Source organism: Pavona decussata, unplaced genomic scaffold (genome assembly GCF_977016875.1).
Source record: "Pavona decussata unplaced genomic scaffold, jaPavDecu1.1 SCAFFOLD_40, whole genome shotgun sequence".
Lineage (NCBI taxonomy): Eukaryota > Metazoa > Cnidaria > Anthozoa > Scleractinia > Agariciidae > Pavona > Pavona decussata.
The window spans coordinates 3,701,453-3,722,500 of NW_028145462.1; the positions used below are offsets into that span (position 1 = coordinate 3,701,453).

Here is a 21,048-nt window from a genome sequence, read left to right on the forward strand (position 1 = left end):
AATATTAAAAAGATACAACCATGCCTAATTTTCGGCACGATGTTGGTTAGCAAGCGAGGTCTGGGTATGCGAAACGTTACAGTTAAATTATGGCGACATTGCATTTTCCAAGGTATTTTGAGTGAAAGACACGTTCTCGTCATTCTTCGCGATCTAAGAGCAAATGTTTCAGAATCCCTCATTTCTCTGCACAAGACATTGATGAGTGATAGACACTTTCCGCATCGCACAATATTCGGTGTGCACTTCGTAAAACCAGGATATGCCAATGAACACAGGAATAACAAAGGAGTCTACAACATCCTGTCAAAATATAAGTCTTCCTTATAGCCTCCGGGTTTATTACAAGATATCGTTACGACTTCCAAACCGGTAAACGTTCATCCCAGTTTGTTCTTTTAGTGGCCCGCATTACTTTACAAAACATATGTGTCAGAATCATACCGAGACAAATTTCTCGCTTGCGATTGAAATTGCAACAGTTTGAGATTCTCATTCCGGTACAAAAGGTATCTCCACTGCCATGTAAAGGCCGTTTCACTTTTCTTTTAACATTCCTTTTAGTTCAAACCATTTTCGTTCAGAATGTGTATCAATTTGTGTGGGACTGTTCGTTTTTGCCAAAGTTTTCAGTACGTGATGACTCAGATGTACTTGTTCAAGGCAAATTGCGTTTTTTGTGTATTTGTCATTCGTTTTGTTAATCAGTGAAGTGATATTGTTAATAACAATAAGAGGTTGACAGTCAGTTTTATGAGCTCTGATGGTTGGCTTGCTCTAAATAACAACTGCTCCCGGTAACTGCTACAATAACAGGGACAAAATTGCTCTTGGTTACAACGAGATACGTATGCAAAAAATACGCCTACGAGCGCGTTAAGTGTAGACGTAACATTACACTACAAATATTTCATCCAGTCTTCCCCATAAAACATAACTCAGTAATCCCGATATATGGGAAATTTGTTGATCTACAGTTTGAGGACGTAGCTGAACATCTGCCGCGTGGATTTCAAAAGAATACAATAGTACAATTCACGGTCAGCGTGACATTTTTAAATATTATTAACTTAACATTTCTGAGAAACGCTTGAAAACGCATGCCTCAAATCACCTCTACTGTCCGATGCAACAGTCCGCTCTAGATACGAGGCCAACGCTATCAAAATAAAATTTTACATGCTTCGGGTCGTCTCCCATTTCCTTGCTAGGGCTAACGTTCAGTGGGAAATCCATCGCAAGGGTTCACTTAACACTGCAACATACACTGCAGAGTGGATTCTGCCGGATCCATCATTTGGACAGCTGCGGCCTATGATGATTTCCTTCAGTTTTTGTCCCGTTGTTGTTTGCCCTTGTAAATCAAGTACTTTTAAAATAAACTCAAAGTGCAAAGTGGAGGCTAACACGAAGCCAAGTTCTGCAACAAACGGAAACAATTGATATTGAAGACAACTTGTTCCTCTGCATCTTTTCTTCATCTGTTTCTAAGAGTTCATCTTCATTTATGGCTTTTGAGTCAGTTCCCATGTTTAATAGCTTCTCAACAAGTATCCAGCAATCTAATCCATACGCCAGTCACATTTAAATACAATAAGACCACAACAACAAAAGCAAGTTCGCATTTTCTCGATTAAACGCCGCCAGTTATTTGCAATTGGGGTCCGGTGTTAATTCGAGGAAATACGGTATCTACAACAGGACCTGAGTTTCCCGAGTCCTTACGCATCGAGCATTCCGAATGGGCTTGGCAAATATAGAGGAAAACAATCAAGAAAACAACAAAACAGGTCATGACAATAAAAAGAATCCATCCGGCATTAAACTTCGATGGGATTTTTGTATTCCGCGAGGCCCCGCGATATGCAATACACTTTCCATCAGAGCAAACATGTTTTGCGGCGCAGTCGGCATCCAACTGACATTTTGCCACGTCGCCACCATCGTGGCACGTACCGTTGCAGCATCTCGCCGAAGTTGGCATGGTTTGATTGGCGTCTGTTCTGTTGTCACAAGCTGGTGCTGAAGCTCCCATTTGAAAGACGAAAACAAATGCTACTAGCAACACTAGAGTATCGCGGCTATACATTTTGAGCGACATTTTTGAAATACACGACCGCACAAGCACAAACAAGGAAGTAATGAACGAGTATGGTGAATGTTTCTTTTACGTATTAGAAATAATGACCATGCAATTGTACTTTTCCGATGGCGTTTTGAAAGGTGTAATGGCAAGGGGATGTCAGTTATTTGCCAATTAAAACCTTTGCCAAAATTATGATTAACTACCATCACTCAGCAAGTTTTTGAAGACGTGCAAGGAAGGTATGACGTAATCTTGAGTCACGTGTGCAGTCTGTGCATCCGCTCTGAGTTTTACATAAAAAAGTAGCAAACGAAGAGGCCTTTTCAACAAAATAGTTTATTTCAGTTTAGGCTGCCTACTGGTTACAGCTTCTACTCCGATTTAAAAACGGCTGTAGGCTCCTCACACGCAGCTCTATTTACAAAACTAATTATACACAAGATTCAAGTTCACTCGTGCATGCTTTTCATCTTCCCAGTAAAATTACAACACCTGATAATAAACACATCTCCACTCAAGGAAATGATTCTGTCACGTAATTCCTTTTAAGTATATAACATCTTCCAGTTAGGAGTTGAACATGGACAGTAAAAAAAAGAGAAAATTCTATTAAATAAATACCAAATAAATAATCGCAAAAAGTCGCCGCCACGTCACAACACAGAAACAATCGCCACTCTTCGCTGCTTTAAAATTCCTTCCGCGACAACAGACGGCAGAAAAAGACTGGTAACCAAAGTCGAGACGTCTGTTCCCCAATCTCCCCCGGTAAGGAGCGGACAGTCGAACAAAGGAATATCACTGTCACGTTTGTCGACTTTGGCAGAAGGCGCACGTGACCGTATGACTTCAACTGGCTTGAACCATACGATTGGTAGGTCGCAGGAGCAACGTGACGCAGGTAGCTCAGTGATACAGCCGCGGTCACCATCCCATGAAGCACCGGTGAGTTTTAACCCGCTGAGGTAGATTCCTCGGCTGGGTGGAGATGTAGGGAGGGTGTCTGGATGCAAAACCTGAGAGAGAAAGAAACAAATTTAGAACACTTTTATACCCTGGTCGCGGCAATCCAACATACGCGGCGGGAAAAGATGGCGGCTCTACCTTTTACCACAACACCCTGCGAACCAAATACAGCAATAGGTACAAAGACAGTCATATTTTTTTTTGGTGAAGTTCGTCCTTGTACTAGCAACATTGTGTATGCTAGGGATGAAGTTTTTAGAACTTTTCTGTGCGTTTTTTATGAGAGCTTTTAAGGATTTCTTCCACTAAGAATTATGCGCAAATGTATCAGTCGAAGAAGAAGAAGAAGAAGAAGAAGAACAAGAACAAGAACAAGAAGAAGTTAACGAAGTTAACTTACGAAACCTTCCAACGCTTTCGATCATTAATTAAGTGTTGATATAGGGAACAACTTACCTCCACTGAAAAGTCCAGAGCGTATACAGATTTCATTACAGATCGCGCATGGTCCATAAGAACGCAAGCCAAGAACGCCTGGGGATGAGCAAACGCGCCAAGGCAAAAGGACGACGGGTGTAGGGGTGAATAAGACAAATATTCACCGAGGAATTTGACCTGCTTTCCAACATTCTTCAACCAATCAGCTAGACGGATGTTAACGGAACGTTTTTCGAGCCACTTAGATGGAGCTCGACGGTGTCCGAGCGACGAGGCTAGCTTGAACATGCCGGGGGTAAACGAATGGTGACCACTGCACGCCTTCATGAGCAGATCCAAATCTTTAACGGCGTCCTCGAGCAGACGAAGGAAGTGGACAAGTTCGCGCTGAATGAAGGAAGTAACGGCTGTAGGCGTCTCCTGTGCAAGGTCATGAGACCCGATTGTTTTTATTACTATTGAGATTTGATCGAATGTTTCCTCAGCAACCGATTTGACTTGGTTTCCCATTGAGATGGACGGAGGTTGGAGCCCTGTGCAGACAGCAAGGCGGTCTGCTATGTCACTGTTAGGTGAAACAAATGCATCTTTAGTTTCGGGACGAAACACACTGGGACGAAACGACTAACTTTAAGTTGTAGTTAAATGCATTAAACCGGACCACTACGAAACTGTGGTTTGGCGGGTTGACAAAACACCCATAACAGGAGAAATAGAACGTGCCACTCTTCCGCACTGCTAGCGGCCAAACAACGTTTCAATATAGAGCGACCTCTCTGTGGAATGAGTTGCACCCCGCACTCAAACTGAGTGAATCCGTGACTGATTTCAAGCGCCTACTTGCGCGAATGCTTCTGGATGCCTCTTTTAGTTAGATCTTTTCTGTTGTTGTAATGCTTTTAGCTTCCTGTGTCTTTTAAGTTTTTATTAAACCCATAGTGTTTAACAGCCAATACTTTGTCTGAGAACGAACTCTTAAACCACGCAATTGAACTGGCAGCTAAGAACAACGATAAGATTTCAAGGGCGGCATGGTTAAGCCCTAACAGTGATCAACATCAAATTTCTCCTTGTAATATTACTGCTTATTCAACCCCAGAGGTCATGAGAATTAAGGATGTGATCACCCAAGGTAAATTTTCTTGATATTTTAGTAACTTCTCCCCAGTACTTTTATAAGGAAAGTATGGAGACAAGAAAGGAGAATTTGTTCTTGGATATTAGGAATTAAGTAATGTTTGTACCTGCTAAGTTTGGACCGGTAGCCAGCATCAGATGCATCAGTAAGCCCCAATTGCTGGCAAGATAACATGTCTGGTAGACTCTCCATGTAGCTGTCCATATATTCATACAAGAGACCATCCCTAGCTGGATTCTGTATCAAGCGAAAGGAAAAGAAAAGGTTTAAGTGGGAGCTCATAAGTAAGGATACTGAACCGTTTTGTTCCAGATCGCCGGCCACAGGTTCAACTTACCAACTAGCGGGGAAATATAAAAGACAAAATAAAGAGGCAGTGTCACCTATTTGTGATGTCACTTCAATTGAATGGCGAAAAAACATTTTTGTATCGCCGGAATAGACCCTTCTCCAAAATGGCGGCCGAAAAATTCAAATAAGTTAAAATTAAAAACGTATACCAGCACTAGAAAGAGCACTTTGACTTAAGTAACCCTGCCAAGTTTCAGCATACCACGTGTAATAACAGCTGAGAAAATGTAAGTTGAAAAATGAAAACTTTACAGACGTTTATATGACTGGGGTATGACGTATACCCCCAGTCGTACAAACGTCTGCAAATTTGTCAAATTTCATCTTACATTTCCTAAGCTGATGTAACACCTAATATGCTGAAACTTTGCAAGGTTACTAAAATAAAGGTGCTCTTTCCAGTGCTGGTATCAGTTTTTCATTCAGTTCAATTTTAACTCATTCAAATCTATTGCCGCCATTTTGGAGAAGGGTCTATTGTTAATGTAATGGTTTAGTTTTGTTAACAATAACCCTGCTAGTGCACAGAAACTAGTGCTGATTATCCTTGGTTGAAAGATTGAAATGGATTGTAATTTGAAAAAAATTGGCTAAATGTTTCAAGTTCTTCCAGTGTATTTTGGAGAAATCGCTCAGAATCTGATAATAGTTCGTTCTTCCAAGGAGAAATCACTTAATACTTTTTATCGCTGCTCTAAGAACAATCTGATGTTAGCGAAAAGGTACCTTGTCTAATATTTGAGCAGTCTCAGTAGACCAAAACACAGAGAAATCTCCGTGACAGTGCGTTTTGTGTATTCTGTTGAGCGTTTGATCCGTTTCACGGCTATATCATTGCAGGAGGAATGACAAACCACGGTAAAATTAAACAAATAAATAACAAGAACAAGTAAAACTGGAACTGACCATTTTGATTTGTTCAGTCGCAACGCAGTTCGCAACAGATTTCACAGCGTTCAAGTCGAGGCCATCTGTCACGTGACCACCGTAAGTGGCATGTCCCAGCATAATTTCTAGAGCAGCGGGAGGTAGCGAGGCGTGACAAGCACGTGACAGGTGTCGCAAAGCTTCCAATCCCGCCAGCAAATCGGCTTGGAACCTTTCAAATAAGGAGAAAGAAAACGTTATAGGAAGCAGTGAACTCTCTCATCTCAATTGCTAGAAGCTATCCCACTTCAGTTTTCAAAATCACACCGAATGGAAAGTCGACCTGAAGTAGTAATATGTCAAACACGAGAAAGCGTGTTTCATCAGATATCCAAACAGTGAGAAGTAGGTTGAAAAAACGAGGCGCAGCCGAGTTTTTTAAACGACTTCGAGGGGTTTGGATATCTGATGAAACACACTTTTGAAGTGTTTGATATGGCTTCTAAAATGAGCAATAATTCTTGGAGAAATTCAAGGCTAAAGTTGGCAAAATTTTACGGTAATTAGGATCACATATCCAAACCTCGGTCACGGTAGTGATTTTCTTTGTTTTCTCTTGATGAATTATTAATGAGTTTGAGGAAAGTACATCACAGCCCTGGTTACCATGGTTATGATATGATCGCTGGGATCGTTCCATCGCTTTGAGCTTTTTCAGCGAAGAAGGCAAAATGACCAAAAGCAGCCCGCAGGCGCATGCGCGCATTGATGAGAAGCGCTTTGAAATCGTTGGCCCAACTTTTTCAAATACCGTAGGGGAGTTCAGGACGCTGTTTCCATCTGTTTGAATCGCGTTCATCTACGGAAAGATAACTGAATGTTTCATTTACAAACGCTCTAAGCTAAGGCAATTGCAGAAACTGCTTGTTGCAATATTTTTGAAAGCTTTTGCAATGGGAGAAAAGCAAAAATCCCGCGACGAGTTGTATGCAAATTAGTCTCAACCAAACTCTACTGAGCATGTGCCCCAGCTGACACAGTCCTTTAATGCAGTTTTAATGCAGTTCTTTTTTTTAAGTTTACATTGTCTGATTTACAATGTTTAAATACAATGAATGTGGTGCCACTAGCACCAGCGACACAAAAGGTAAAACAGAGAATTGAATGACTCTGTAGTGAGGGTCAACGCATGAATTTCCATCTTTGTGTTAGCCCTAGGAAGGAAATAAGAACCACGCGAGGCAAAGAAAAAATTCTTAGACCTCGGTAGGAACCGAACCAACGACCTCCGGACTTGATCAACCGTTGCTCTCTCAACTGAGCTACGAGGCCTGAGAGGAGCAAGTAATGAATGACAAAGATGGCAATTCGCGGCAGTCAGAATGTGGAGGGTACAATGGATGCTCTGCCGCGCTGGACTAATGACACAAATGATGAAACGGAGAATTAAGTCTGTAATATCATGGGTGACAAATTACTCCTTAATTTTGGGGCGAAACTTTATCGCTAATTTATAATTTCACGTTTCCTACATCTCAGTGCCAAGATGACGTCCAGGTTTAAAGATGTTACGGATGAAAGAAGTTACGGCATTTAAAAAGACGCTGCAGAAAACCTAAATACGCGAAACAGCACAATTAACTGGGTGAGGGATTTTGAGAACTGGTGTGATGAAAATGGCCTCGAAAAAAACCCTGAGATGGTTCGTCCTGAGCAGTTGGATAAAGTACTCGAGCGGTTTTTTGCCTGCGTGTGTAAACAAGACGGTACCGACCACGATTGCGAGCGTAATTTGTCATCCATGATATTAAAAGGAAATCAAAGGTTATACTCATGAAATTAGGAAATAATTTCCCTCGCATTTCCTCATTTCACTCGTCACCATTTGATTACATATACTAATTTTAAAATGCGTACCATTGGTATGGGCAGCTGAACGCACTCTGTCCATATTTTCGACGTTGGAGCAAAAGCGAATGAAGATAGGCCAGTGTAAAGATCGCGTAAGGTTGTACGTCACTCTAAAAGCAAATAAATGAAGGTTAGATTCATTTGGTCACAATCCAGAGAACAAGGGAAAGCCAGGTGACTCTTGTTTAGTTAATTTTCTTTCTTTCCACGTACCGACGCACCCTGCTCCCCCCCCTCCCCATCCCCTCCCCGCTCCATGATATTTGAAATAATGCAAAGAGATTTTTACTACAACTAGTCGTGCAAGACAACCAAAAAAATTCACATACTTTGACACTGATGTTCGCCGTCGCCTGTCCCCAAACAGGGACACAGTTGTTCAGTGACCCAGTAACAACACGACAATTCGTTTCCACCGACTCCCTGAAATTCTCTTGCGCCTCACATGCTAGTTTAATACCAAACTGAATAAGGACTGCGGGCAGCGGTAACCCCACATCCGTTCGAGTAGTGATCCACAACCGGAACTCGGGGTGGACGATTACATCTTCGGCTTCGGTCATTTCCGACTTAGCCTCGGAGCTGCTTTCGGTATATCGTCGGTCCGGCTCTTGCTCAAAGGTAACCTCCGGCATATTTACGATCGTCTGGCGAAGGGAGATGAAACATGCAAATCATAAATGAGAATATTATGCAAATCTTAATTGATATAAAAAGATAACTTGGAACCTCAATCTGTATTAATTCATTGAGTCAAGCATAAACACATCTTCTGGTGTACGAAAAATCCTCGAAATTGGAAACTATACACTCAGAAGTACCCATATCTTATTTCTTATGTTTTCTTGGGGTTTTTTTTGTATACAGCTATTTCAATTAACGTTGTCGGATTAAAAAAGCTAAAAGACAAGACCGCAATGTTTTGTGGGATTATTTTTTATGAATAATTTCATCAAAATCATCCCTGCACGTGCAGGTCATTGTACTGCTAATTACAACCTATTGTTTTCTCCAGGCGTGACCGATTTTGATGAATTTATTCATAAAAATCCCACGTAAACTTTCGGTCTTGTCTTTTAGCTTTATGCTTTGAACCGACAACGTTAATTGAAATAGCTGTATTGTCAATGTAATTGAATTGACCGAATAAATAAACAAACACACATACATACTGACTGACTGACTGACTGACTAACTGATTGACTATCTGACTGACTGACTGACTGACTGACTGGCTGACTGACTGACTGTCTGATTGACTATCTGACTGACTGACTGGCTGACTGACTGACTATCTGACTGACTGACTGACTGACTGACTGACTAACTAACTGATTGACTATCTGACTGACTGATAGACTGACTGACTGACTGACTAACTAACTAACTAACTGATTGACTATCTGACTGACTGATTGACTGACTGACTGATTGACTGTCTGATTGACTGACTGACTGACCGACCGACCAACCGACCGACCGACTGACTAACTGATTGACTATCTGAGTGACTGACTGACTGACTGACTGACTAACTGATTGACTATCTGACTGACTGACTGACTGACTGACTGACTGGCTGACTGACTGACTGTCTGACTGACTGATTGACTATCTGACTGACTGACTGGCTGACTGACTGACTATCTGACTGACTGACTGACTGACTGACTAACTAACTGATTGACTATCTGACTGACTGATAGACTGACTGACTGACTGACTGACTGACTAACTAACTAACTGATTGACTATCTGACTGACTGATTGACTGACTGACTGATTGACTGTCTGATTGACTGACTGACTGACCGACCGACCAACCGACCGACCGACTGACTAACTGATTGACTATCTGAGTGACTGACTGACTGACTGACTGACTGATTGACTGACTGACTGACTGACTGACTCTCTGAAGGACTGATTGACTGACTGAATGACTGACTGACTGACTGACTGACCTCCAGCTCCAGCATGAATTGTTCAGACCAACTTGTCGCCAAATGACAGTTTTCTAGAGTGACCCAACATCCTGTTTTCATGCCACGCTTCACAGCTGCTAGAGCTTTCTCCATGCTGGCAGTATCGCCAAGGGTCACCATAATCAGAGGTCGGTCCTTTCCATGGGCGCGAGCCAGGTTAATGACATCAGTTGCTGGGTCTGAAAAACACAATTTCAAGTCATATGATCAAGGCCCTGTCGACAAGTTACTTATTCAAGAGTTTGCCTTTGAATTGTTCACGTGGATCTTTTTAAACTGAAATTATCCGTTTTCAAAAGTCCACGCAGGGGAAAAAAATCAAAAATTCGAAACAAATTCGTGTGGAAAAAAAATATGAAAACATAACTAAAACAGTGGTTTCATTAAGTTTTTGAACAAGGGAACAAGAGGCTAGACATGGCCTGGACATGTTCTTTTATTGAAAAAGTTGGTTGAGGTGTTACAAGCAGCCGGGCAAAGTCGTGTTCAAAGACGACCGGTTACTGAATTTGCTCAACCCCTGAATAAAAATTGCCGTATTCAGTTAAAGTTTCCGTGCTGTCCTCACGGACGCGTATTAAAAACTCTGAAATTGGCAAAGGATTCTGAAAAGTTTGCGTTTTCGATGTGCATTTGGTGGAAACATCAAAATGAAAAGAAAAGTTTCCGTTTTCAAACAAAGTCGCATCCAAGTCGACTGGGACTTACGAATACAAAATAATTCACTCTGACTGGCTTCTGGGACACAAATTAAGCATTAATCACCAATTTCCACTCGTGAACTTGACAATTGCTACTTGGGTACAAGTACCTCAACGATTCCGCAGGTCATTGAAACGTGCGAAACTTTCCCGAGGTCTTGAAAAACAAAACGAATTAAAACTAGTCGAAGATTTCCGAGATCTTCAAAAATTTCAGTATAAATCTCCAAGCCTTATTCGCAGACAGCCCGAAGACGTCCGAGTGAAACAAGAATATACACCAATAGAGAACACTTACGAACTTGCGTAGACAGTTCCGCTGAGTGGGTCAAACAACTCACAAGTGATTGTAAAACAAAACGAATTAAAACTAGACGAAGATATCCGAGACCTTTAAAAATGTCAGTATAAATCTCCAAGCCTTATTCGCAGACAGCCCGAAGACGTCCGAGCGAAACAAGAACATACACCAATAGAGAACACTTACGAACTTGCGTAGACAGTTCCGCTGAGTGGGTCAAACAACTCACAAGTGATTGTAAATAAAGTCAGTACACAAGAGTACTTTACTTCCTATCGATATCTACAGGCGTGGAATATCTACCTTTCAAAACGTTTGCTTCCCCCTGCTTGAGAATCCGCTGTGAAGGCAGCAGAAATACCACAGGGCGGGACCGACTTGTGACAGGATACACCTGATGCAAGTCATATCCTACAGACTGGGTCATGCTAGCTCCCATTTGATACAGAACGATATCCTGACAGACGTGGAACAACTGAAGTAGATACAAGACAATAAAATACAAAATTAATCTTTTTACTATCACAGCACTCGAGTTCAAAGACTGATATGCTAACTCCTAAGGCCGATTTAGACGGTACAACTTTTGCTTACGACTGTCGCATGCGATTTCTAAAGCGCGCTGCTCGCGTCATGCAAAAAATCGCACACAACTCTCGTCATTCAAGATTGCATATACCTACTATTGTCGTAGGATTTTAAAACATGTCCTACGACATTTTTTGTGACGTACACTACAGTCGTAAGAGAGTTGTAGGTTTGATTTACACGAAACAATTCGCGTCGTAGGCCTGTTGTAAGCTTGTCGAATGCGACAAAGTCGTACCGTGTAAATCGCCCTTAAGAAAGTGGAACCCCACGACCTTCCGAACAGGACGGATTTTGAAGACATTGAGCTCAGCACAGGGAGCTTCGTGTCAGGCTATCTCATTAAGACAGTAATTATTACTGTCTTAATGAGATATACGTTCTCTATGTTGCTAGGACGAGTAACGTCCAAAGCGGCCTGTGGACGACATTAGGGAGTTTACGAAACCACGACGGCAACGGCGACGGGAACGTCACCAAACAAAAGAATTAATTAACAGAACAAAAGCTGTGCACGTGCGTTATAAATCTTTGTACATTTCTTTGCCGTCCTCTGCAAAACAACAACGTGAAATGACCAAATGCTGCGTTGTTTGGAGAACGTGCACCACCACAACTAAATGTTGAATTTTTATTTCAAATCTTATCGCTGTGTTTCGGATTGAGTTTTGGAATAGTTTTGTCATTGATAAACAGAGTAAATGACTTTATAGTATCGCGAGATTCGTAGGTAAAATATCAATTAATTTTTTAATCGACGTTTTCCTCGGGGTCGCGTCGTGGCTTCGTAAACTCCCTATTAAAGTGGGAAGGACGGAAAACATGGTGTTCTGCCATAAAAGGTGAGCTGAACATGCAATGTTACGGCTGCATCATAAATCTTCTACCACAAAAAAGAAAGGCTGTTGGACGTGTGCCACTTGAACTTGGATTTATACTGAACATTTTATGCAAAGAATATAAAGGGAAAAGCAAACACACATATTTACGAAATATCAAAACTCAAAGCATATTTTTGACAACGAATTAATGCGACACTATCACGTCACGATCTTCGACCACGCGACCATTCAAACGCGCAATATAGGCAGGTCCAGCTAAGTTTAATGTCAGTGGGGGCACGGTTCAGGCGCCTCCAACGACAGTTTTCTCTCAGATCCATGGAAACGCTATTTTAAGCTATCTGGAGTGCTTTTAAAGCTCTATAGGTTCATTTTAGGCCGCACTATAATATTTTTATCTGTTCAGTCATTCTAGGGGAACTTGAATCTTTTTTGAAATTACTAGGGTATCTTTGTCCATTTCCCGAAAACCTTAGGTCTTATTTCCTTTCCGAAAATCTTAGCTGACCTTTTCTCGGTACCCGAAACAACATTTTTATCAATCCGAAAACACTAGGCCTTAAATTTCCCATATCACGAAAGTTCGAGGTGAAAATTCCCTTGAGAAAATTGTAAGGGCCTTCCGAACAAATAATTTACCGAAATAATCCGTCGGGTGCCCCTGACGGTTTCGTTAGCTTTACGCTTGCACGTATACGCGCGGTCCTCTAGTGAAGTTCATGGACATCCTTTGGTCTAATTTGATGTCCACGAGGCTTACTCGCCAAGGTTCTTGCGCTGTGTTTTTGTATATGCACCTCTAAAGGAAAAAACGGTGTTTCTTACATAATAGGCCCAACAGTCCACACAACTCATGTGAAATATCAACACTAACAGTTTTCCTGTCGGGAGGGGTGCGGTCTTTAACTTGAGCCATCATTACATGACTTTCTATTTGATTATAAATATTGATTTACCTGGTCTCGCTGGAAGGTTTTCCACAGCAGAGCTTTTTGAAAGATGGTCAAATGATTGTAGTCACCAGGAGTGACACCAAGGAGCACGGGAGGTAGCTAAGGAGAGAAGCACGAATAATCTAAATCTAAATTGATTACTGCATAATCACCCATATGGGATATGAAGATACAGGAATCTTAATAATAGCGAGTTTACGCAACAGGACGGCTGATGTGCTGGGACGGCAAATTGCTCTTGTGTGACCAACGTGACGACCAAGTTTTCATGACTCTAGGTTGCAACATTCCTACCACTCGTGGTTTTCAGGTTGTCACAGATGAGAGAAAACCAGTTTTAGTCGAAAATCGCCTAAGAGATGTGAAGGTACTAAGATGTCATGTTGGTCACACAATGATAATTCACTGTCCCCTTCTCTCAGCCGTCCTGTTGCGTAAGCTCACTAATACTAATTCAAGACGGTGCCTACTTTTGTTCCTGCGCTAAAGTTTTGCGCATCTCGAGATACTCAGGTTTCCTATGGGTTTTGCCTACTAATACAGGGATATTTTGCGCGGTTTAAAACTATGCGGAGAAAACAGAACTCAGCAAGTGCTCTTGGTATCCAAAAGGAAAACCTGGGGTAACCATGCATTTTTCAGAGATAAATGAAGCTTCAATTTTGAAAAAAAAAAACGCCATACAGTTCTTTGTATTTTACTGTTCTTTTAGAATAATTAACTAACTGAGAGATATAATTATAAAACTCAAAGAGTATGAAGTCTTACATTGAAATACTCTCGCCACTGGTCCGACTGCCCGGCGACGGAGTTTTTCAGACCATTGAAGACAGACAGCAGCTCCAGCTCATCAACGGATTTCCACACATGGCGCGACACCCAGTGCGGCTTCTGAACATCGCTCTCTTTAGGTTCATCACCATGGAGATCGGTGGAAATATGGGTGAATAGCTTCCATTCATCACGTGATATAGACCCGTTGTTCATCATCTTCTCCACAGCCATCAAGAACGGAAACACGTGATTGTCGTCTGAGAAAGCACAATGAAGCAAGTTTAATATTTTCTCATTCTACACGCATCCTTCTCAGCGTTGTTTCTTGAAAAGAACTACGTTTTTCATCTGGGCAAGAGAAAATTCTATTTCTAACTTACAAAACGAGTGCAATAAAACAAATCCATTTAAGGTTTCAATCTTGATTAAATGTGCTGCTCATTAAACTAATTAATAACTATAGACCTTTTCCTTTCTGAATGTCAACTACGCATGCCACTATTTATCTTTCGTCTTCTCAGTTCATCAGGCTAAGTTACTTATACTTGAATTTGAAACATTGTTTTGGTATTAATTGTAATTTATTGTCGTAATTTTCTTTTTTTTCTTTTTCATGTTATTTTTGCGCTTTTATAGACCTTTTTCAAAAATGGCGGCCGATAAATTATTCTTTTGTTTTCATGAAAATTAGCATTACTAGCCTCGTCAGCATGTGCAAAATTCAAAAGAATTTTTACTCTAAAATGAGGTTAGTAGGGCTAATTAACATATATTGAAAAGAATAATAAATCGGCCGCCATTTATGAAAAAGGTCTATTGTTAATAAATTAAATGGATAATTGTCTCCATTAGCCTGCGATATTCGGACGGACAAACAGGCGAATCAAACAAACGAAAAAAAGTACTGACTCACTTTGAAAAAGACTCCAAGATGTACGCTCGAAGATTTTCCTCGACAAAGCAGTGATAAGTTCGGCAGCCCTGGCAGCCGGTGACCCACTGCTCTTCTTCCCACGGTTCCTCTCAGCTATGGTGTCATGGTACAGCTGAAGGAATGACTCCAGTGGAAAGTGGTAATATGGATGCAGCTTATGAAGTTCGGACATTACGACGAACAGGAGGGCGCCATGTTGAGCCACGGGCAGGAAATCTTTTTGCTTGGTCAACAGCTCTGATTTCATTGTCTGAGAAGGGCAAGGTTAAATCGTGTTTTTTTTGAAAACATTTAACACTTAATGAATGTTATTGAGGGAAACAGTTAATTTTGTTTCCAAAGAATCTCAACGTTTCCCGAGATGAGGTCGAGGGAAACAAAATTTATTGGTTTCCTGAGGGACCGGTCATTAAAGGCTGGTATCCATATGATCGCGGATCGCAGATCGCAGATCGCAATAAGGTCTGCGATCGTCTGCGATCATATGGAAACTACTTCTGCGATCGTCTGCGATCCTGCGATCGCGATCGCAGACGATCGCAGAAGATAGAACCATGTTACATCTAAAGGCTGGTTTCCATATGATCGCAGACGATCACAGACCTTATTGCGATCTGCAATCTGCGATCCGCGATCATATGGAAACCAGCCTTAAGTGATTTGTTATATAGCACAACTAACACAATAGAGAGCTTATGCAACGACGACGGCGACGGCAACGACAACGCCGCAAAACAATAGGTTTAATGAGCAAAAACAACCGCTCTGCACGTGCGTTTTACATTTTGGTGCATTTTTTGGCCTTCTTCTGCAAAACAACAACGTGAAATGACCAGGAGAACGTGAACGCATGACGGTGAATTTTTTATTTTCTTTCTTACTTAAACGCCACCCCTAACAATTTGGTTCCTGGATAGTTCTCCATTTTTGTAAAAGTTGAGCAAGTTGAAATAAACGCCAAGTAGCACAAATGAAATAAAGCTCCCTAATAAATACAACAAACGTGGAAAACAAACGCGGTCAATTTTCGCGGGTAAGACAGTTCAATGTTCACCCTTTGACCTCAGTTTTTGCAATGTCATACGCTCATGAGCTTTTGGCGCCAAACAGTTCTGTTGTTAGATGTCATGTGACTATGAACGATCCAATGAATGCGTGCGCTTTGGCGGGAAAAACTTCAGCTATATAAAAATGTCAGTTATAACCTGGTGGTTTAAAAAACAGTTGCAGTAGCGCAGGAAAATACTACTCATTAAACCTTTCATTTCAATTTCAAATCGTGGGATTGCACCCACAAAATCCCAAAAAAGTTAGAAGCAACTTGTGTGGCATGTCACCAAGGTAACACAAGAATATTAGCCGAAAACCATAAGGGTTGAATCGTCTAACTTCTATTCCTTCCTTTGTAAAAGGCGCGTAAATATTCAATCTCATATGTATCATATTTGGACAATGAATCACAAACTAGTAAGCCAATGAAATCGCTTTACTATTGTGACGCAGTTTCCGCGCGAGTGTTAGCGGGTTCCAAATGTGGTACTTAGCAAAAATGGTATTCGCACGCCGTGAGCGCGCGTTACACGTTTCAACTTCAATACGAATTTCTGATATTACTCAATAACTTTCGTTTAAATGTGCAAGCTTTCAAATTCTATCAACTTGAAAGAAATCTAACGTTAGTGCAACCTAATACTGTTCAGAAAGTTTCCTTTAAATGGCAGCACTTTCACAGCTCATAGACAGGGTTGAGTCCGAACCACAATTACCAGCGCTGCACGAAATTACTGATAACCAGGTTTAAGAAACTGAACTGACGCTTTAGAACAGCTCACCTCGGCTTCTTCGCATCTTTCTTCTGCAGTAGAAATGATGTCCTTATTCTGAGTAACAGAATCCAACATGGCGGAGTCTTTTAGCAACGGACCACTGAGATTGACAACCTTGTCAAGGATAAATTCCTGAAGCAAATTAAAACTACCATAAGTTTCACGAGAAACATCGCTTCAATGGTCCCAGAAATGTTCAATCTCACACGACACAGTTAATGTAGAGATAAGCTCATACTTTTTTTCTTTTTTACAAGTTTTAAAAGATGTTATTTAAGGTGGAACCTTAAATAAGATGAGAGGGCTTGTGTGGTTCGAGGCTAGGATTCTCTTTGACGAAGGGCTGACGCTCGAGGTGTTTAGAAATTGGATGAAACACTCTTTCGTGTGTTTGAAATAGCTCCTCAAACCATTAATTATCCTTGGAGAAATTCAAAGCAAAGTTCACTAAGTGTTATGATAATTAAGATCACTCCTCCAAAGTGGTTTCCTTTGTTTTCTCTCCATGAACAGAATGAGTTTGAGAAGTTCTCTTCATCTGTGTTTTTGCATATTAAAGGGATTAAAAAACGGAGAAGGATTGTCAACGAATCTGTCAAAATAATTTGACAAAGTTTCGATTGATGCGACGCCATTTACATTGCTCCGAACGCTAACACAAGAATCATTAAAACCAACAGTACCTTAGCGTGGGTTATCTGCTGCTTGTGAAGACTAACATCCCTCTCCACTGATCTCAGCTGTCCGTCAAACTCAGGCCTTTCAAGCCGTAAGGTATCCTCTAGCAGCAAGTCACATATCCCATGTCGACTCGGGCTCATGCTGATGGTAGACACCTTGGAGAAGGGCAGAGGGTTCTGCCCCGCACCGGGCATGAACAGAGGCAGAGACGAGCTGAGGTACAGCCTGAATGAAGGGTGATAATCCACAGTGCTGTTGCCTATAGATACTTGAAGCCTTCCGTCTGGGTTGGTGAAGGTCTGGCGCATGAGTAGCAGCTCGAGTGATTTCTCCCAGCGCCGTCTCTCGATGTGAGTGACGAGTGTTACTAGTCCTCTCTTGACGGCAGCGCAGAGTTTGTTAACTGAAATGATGGTGAATGTGTTTACATTTCGTACAATCTTACGTTTGAGAGGGAAATTTTACAACTAAACAAACCAGCAAGCACATTTACAAATCCCCTTCCCTTATATAAATGTTGTTTTCGCTCTTAAAGGGAACCTCCATGCACTTCGACAAAAAATGGACGAAAAATTGTTGGAATTAGAGTCTAAATTCTAAATTTAGTTTTAAAAGTAGAAACAACATTCAAGTGAGCTACAAATTGCATAAGATTGTCGCCTATTTTGGCTTTTTATATTTCCCGGGCGCCGCCATTTTCGGATTTTATAAAGTCATACAGTTGCTGCTATTGTTAGAAAGCAGAACTTCTTTTGTGTGACTCAATAGAGCAACCGTATCACGTCACGAAATCCAAGTTGGCCACGCCCGAGAAATTTAAAAGGAAAATAGGTGATAATCAAATCCTGTTTTGTCCTACACAAAAATCTTATTTCCATGTTTTCCAACGAAATTTGAAATGAGATTGTATTACAACAATTTAACGTTAATTTATTTCAAGAGTGGAGATTTCCTTTAACGATTCTCTTGTAATTGCAGCTGGCTTCTGCATACGGCCAGGGAACAATTTAATAAAACTTTTACACTGGCTTAAAAGCTGGGTTGTTGGTTTGACATGCGCCCACAGAAAGAAACCCAATGGAGAGTTAAAAAAAAAAAAAACGAGTTCAGTAATCATGGTAATGGTAATATATTTATATACCGCACATATCACACAGTCTTATGGCGGTTTACAATTCTTGTGTGGGGTGAGATCGGACGTCAGCATGTAAAGGTACCACTGGTAGCCGCTACCAGTCCATAATTTGATCTCACCCTCCCACCCAACCCATACATGAATATGAAAGACAAATGAAGTCAAAATAGAAATAGACCACCACACCGGGAACTACGTCCCCTACTCTTTTCGAACAGTGTGTAGATTCTTTAACGTCCCACAGATTATTAGGAACAAGTGTTGTGAATAAAGCGAAAGAAATATGATTGGTGAATAGAAAATAAAGGTGTTTTATACTCGGAAAACGAAAATCCGAGTTCTCTCAAAAAGAGTCTAGTTTAATGGCCCTAGCTTCCAGGAGTCTCCTATAGCTCCGTGGAAGAGCAACTGAACTAGTAATCTAACTACGGTAGGAGACACATCGATTCCTAGAAGAAGTATTTACCTAGCTGAGGATCATCCGCTGACACAATGAGTATGTTTTCTTCAGTCAAACTTATAACTGGAGTGGGACCAGCTACCACTGGCTGAGGAGATCCGTCCATCTGCCAACAAAGAAATAGAAATAATTCCATATTACAATAAACAGGGAGAACGCCTGCTGTTTATCGTAAGGTTTATCTTCAATAAAAAAAGCATTTTAGGGGACTTATTTTCGGGGGAAGCGGGGAAGGCCTTTGGGGGTAATTTTCGGGGGAGGGAAAAAGGGCCGTTTAGGGGGCTAAATTTTGGGGGGAGGGGGAGAGGGCCCTTTAGGGAGCTTATTTACGAGGGAGTGAGGGGGAGGGTACATTTTAATGACCGGAATTAATTTACGTTTGAATATTGATTGGGTTTGACAGTTAAAACAGGTTCAAACGCCTTATTCAAACGCTTAACTCGTCGTCCCTATATGATCGAGGGGAGGGGTTTATTATTGGAACAATTTTGGTGTCAGAGTTTTGAGGCGAGGGTATTTATTTTGAAGGGGTTCTGTTATTCTGAATTTTCAGCATTTTTCCACAAAGGAACCAAACAATGGAGTTCAAGGTGTTTTCGCTGATAAGAAATGTCCCCTATATTACGTTAATGTTCCAATAAAAACTTTTCGGTCTACATAGATTTGCAATTGACAAGAGTGACAGCAAAGCTATTAACGCAGAACATTCCCTTCAAATAAACAGGTTTAACAGGTTTTACCACACCTCACAATAATGGGAGGAAATATTTTAGGCTAGTATTTTCTTTATATTCATATGATTGAATCAACTCGAGTGGTTTTGAGAAAGTTATAATCTTACCCGTATTCCCATAGCTTCAGCAAGTTTATCTGTCAGCATCTTGTCACTCATGGTTGTGAGAGCACTGCCCGCTGTCCTCTCGGTTCTTGAGGTGGCTGGAGTCTCGGACTCTTGAAAGCTGGACCCTTGGTCTTCTAAAGAGTGGCATCAAAACAGACTTTCTAACTGGATTTGTAGTAATTAACTCAGAGTATTATTTAGGCCAAAATGTTGCACCCAACAACTGAACATGAAAAGATGTTCATCGAAAAGTTGCATACAGTTTGAGAGCGAACTGTGGCGCCATAATTGTTACAAAATAAGCTTATCCTGGACAACAAAATTCCTTCCTTCTTTCCTACGCTTTAAAACATTTCCCTTCCAGTACACCAAGAAAACAGTTATGGCAGGTGGACTGAAAAGCGGTGGTGCGTCTTACCTGTTTCTTTGAGGGACTGCAGAAACTGGTCTACCTCACTATCGGAAAGCTGTGGATCAGCTTCGGAGTCATCTGCCCCTGACTGACCCAGATTAGCATAATCCAGAACAGCTGTTTCATGCTCAGTGGACGAGCGCCGGGATTGGCGCGAGGACGAGCGGTCAGACTGCCGCGTCTCTGGACGTCTTGGGGGTTGATCCGCTGTGTGATTTACAGACGATAGACAAGTATTTACTACTGTCTATAACGATGAGAAGAGAACTAAGGGGGGAAAGTCACGACTTCTTGAAATTCGCGCTGCAACATGAGGTTTCCAACCTGTTCCCCTGTTGCTGTCCCTCAAAATTCTTCTTCTTCAATAATTGTTGCTTAATTGTCCCTAAAAAAGGCGTGGTTACTCCCAATTTTCTTTTTAGATTTCAATAGCCCTTACTAAGATCTGCTTTCCCCGCATAGTCATAAACCACACAAAAATACTTCCTTATTAGTAGGCATCGTCCTTAATATACATTAAATTTAGTAGGTTAGTTTACGTTAAAAAAAAAAAATCACTGCTAATGCCTTTTTAAATTTAGCCCTGCCGGCGTACAAAGTACGAGATGTCAGTGTAGTCCGCATTTCAGACAGTGACATTCTTAGAAAATATAAGAGAAAAAGAGATAAGTGTGCCATTCACTATGTTAGGTCAGGAAGTCAGCTTTCTCAAGTTTTTGCCCTGAGACTCCTCTCTCAACTGGAACACTGTTTCAAGAGAAAAACAAACACAAAAGCAGAGGAGCGAGAATTTGTTGAAGAGACCTTGGGGTTAAAGAGGTGGTGAACCTTCGCCACTGTCACCTGTATCACACACAA

The 21,048-nt window shown here is 41.3% G+C and overlaps 1 protein-coding gene and 1 long non-coding RNA gene across 3 annotated transcripts in view; one reads left to right on the plus strand and one right to left on the minus strand.

Annotated features, from left to right (window-relative positions):
- Positions 1-21,048, plus strand: part of LOC146483249 (uncharacterized) — a 333,500-nt gene that overhangs the window by 306,068 nt on the left and 6,384 nt on the right. The window lies entirely within an intron of this gene.
- The window catches only part of LOC146483274 (dynein heavy chain domain-containing protein 1-like), an 84,606-nt gene continuing 65,960 nt past the window's right edge, over positions 2,403-21,048 (minus strand). For both annotated transcript variants that reach the window (XM_085106337.1, XM_085106336.1), the window contains exons 48-63: positions 20,197-20,397; positions 19,779-19,912; positions 18,944-19,043; positions 17,345-17,745; positions 16,668-16,793; positions 14,815-15,085; positions 13,896-14,158; positions 13,131-13,226; positions 11,048-11,219; positions 9,722-9,921; positions 8,087-8,404; positions 7,764-7,867; positions 5,886-6,078; positions 4,735-4,865; positions 3,509-4,055; positions 2,403-3,102 (exon numbers count right to left, since the gene is read on the minus strand). In XM_085106337.1, coding sequence (XP_084962463.1) covers positions 2,740-3,102; positions 3,509-4,055; positions 4,735-4,865; positions 5,886-6,078; positions 7,764-7,867; positions 8,087-8,404; positions 9,722-9,921; positions 11,048-11,219; positions 13,131-13,226; positions 13,896-14,158; positions 14,815-15,085; positions 16,668-16,793; positions 17,345-17,745; positions 18,944-19,043; positions 19,779-19,912; positions 20,197-20,397 — 3,620 coding nt within the window. In that variant the 3' untranslated portion in view covers positions 2,403-2,739. The remainder of the gene's footprint in view (positions 3,103-3,508; positions 4,056-4,734; positions 4,866-5,885; positions 6,079-7,763; positions 7,868-8,086; positions 8,405-9,721; positions 9,922-11,047; positions 11,220-13,130; positions 13,227-13,895; positions 14,159-14,814; positions 15,086-16,667; positions 16,794-17,344; positions 17,746-18,943; positions 19,044-19,778; positions 19,913-20,196; positions 20,398-21,048) is intronic.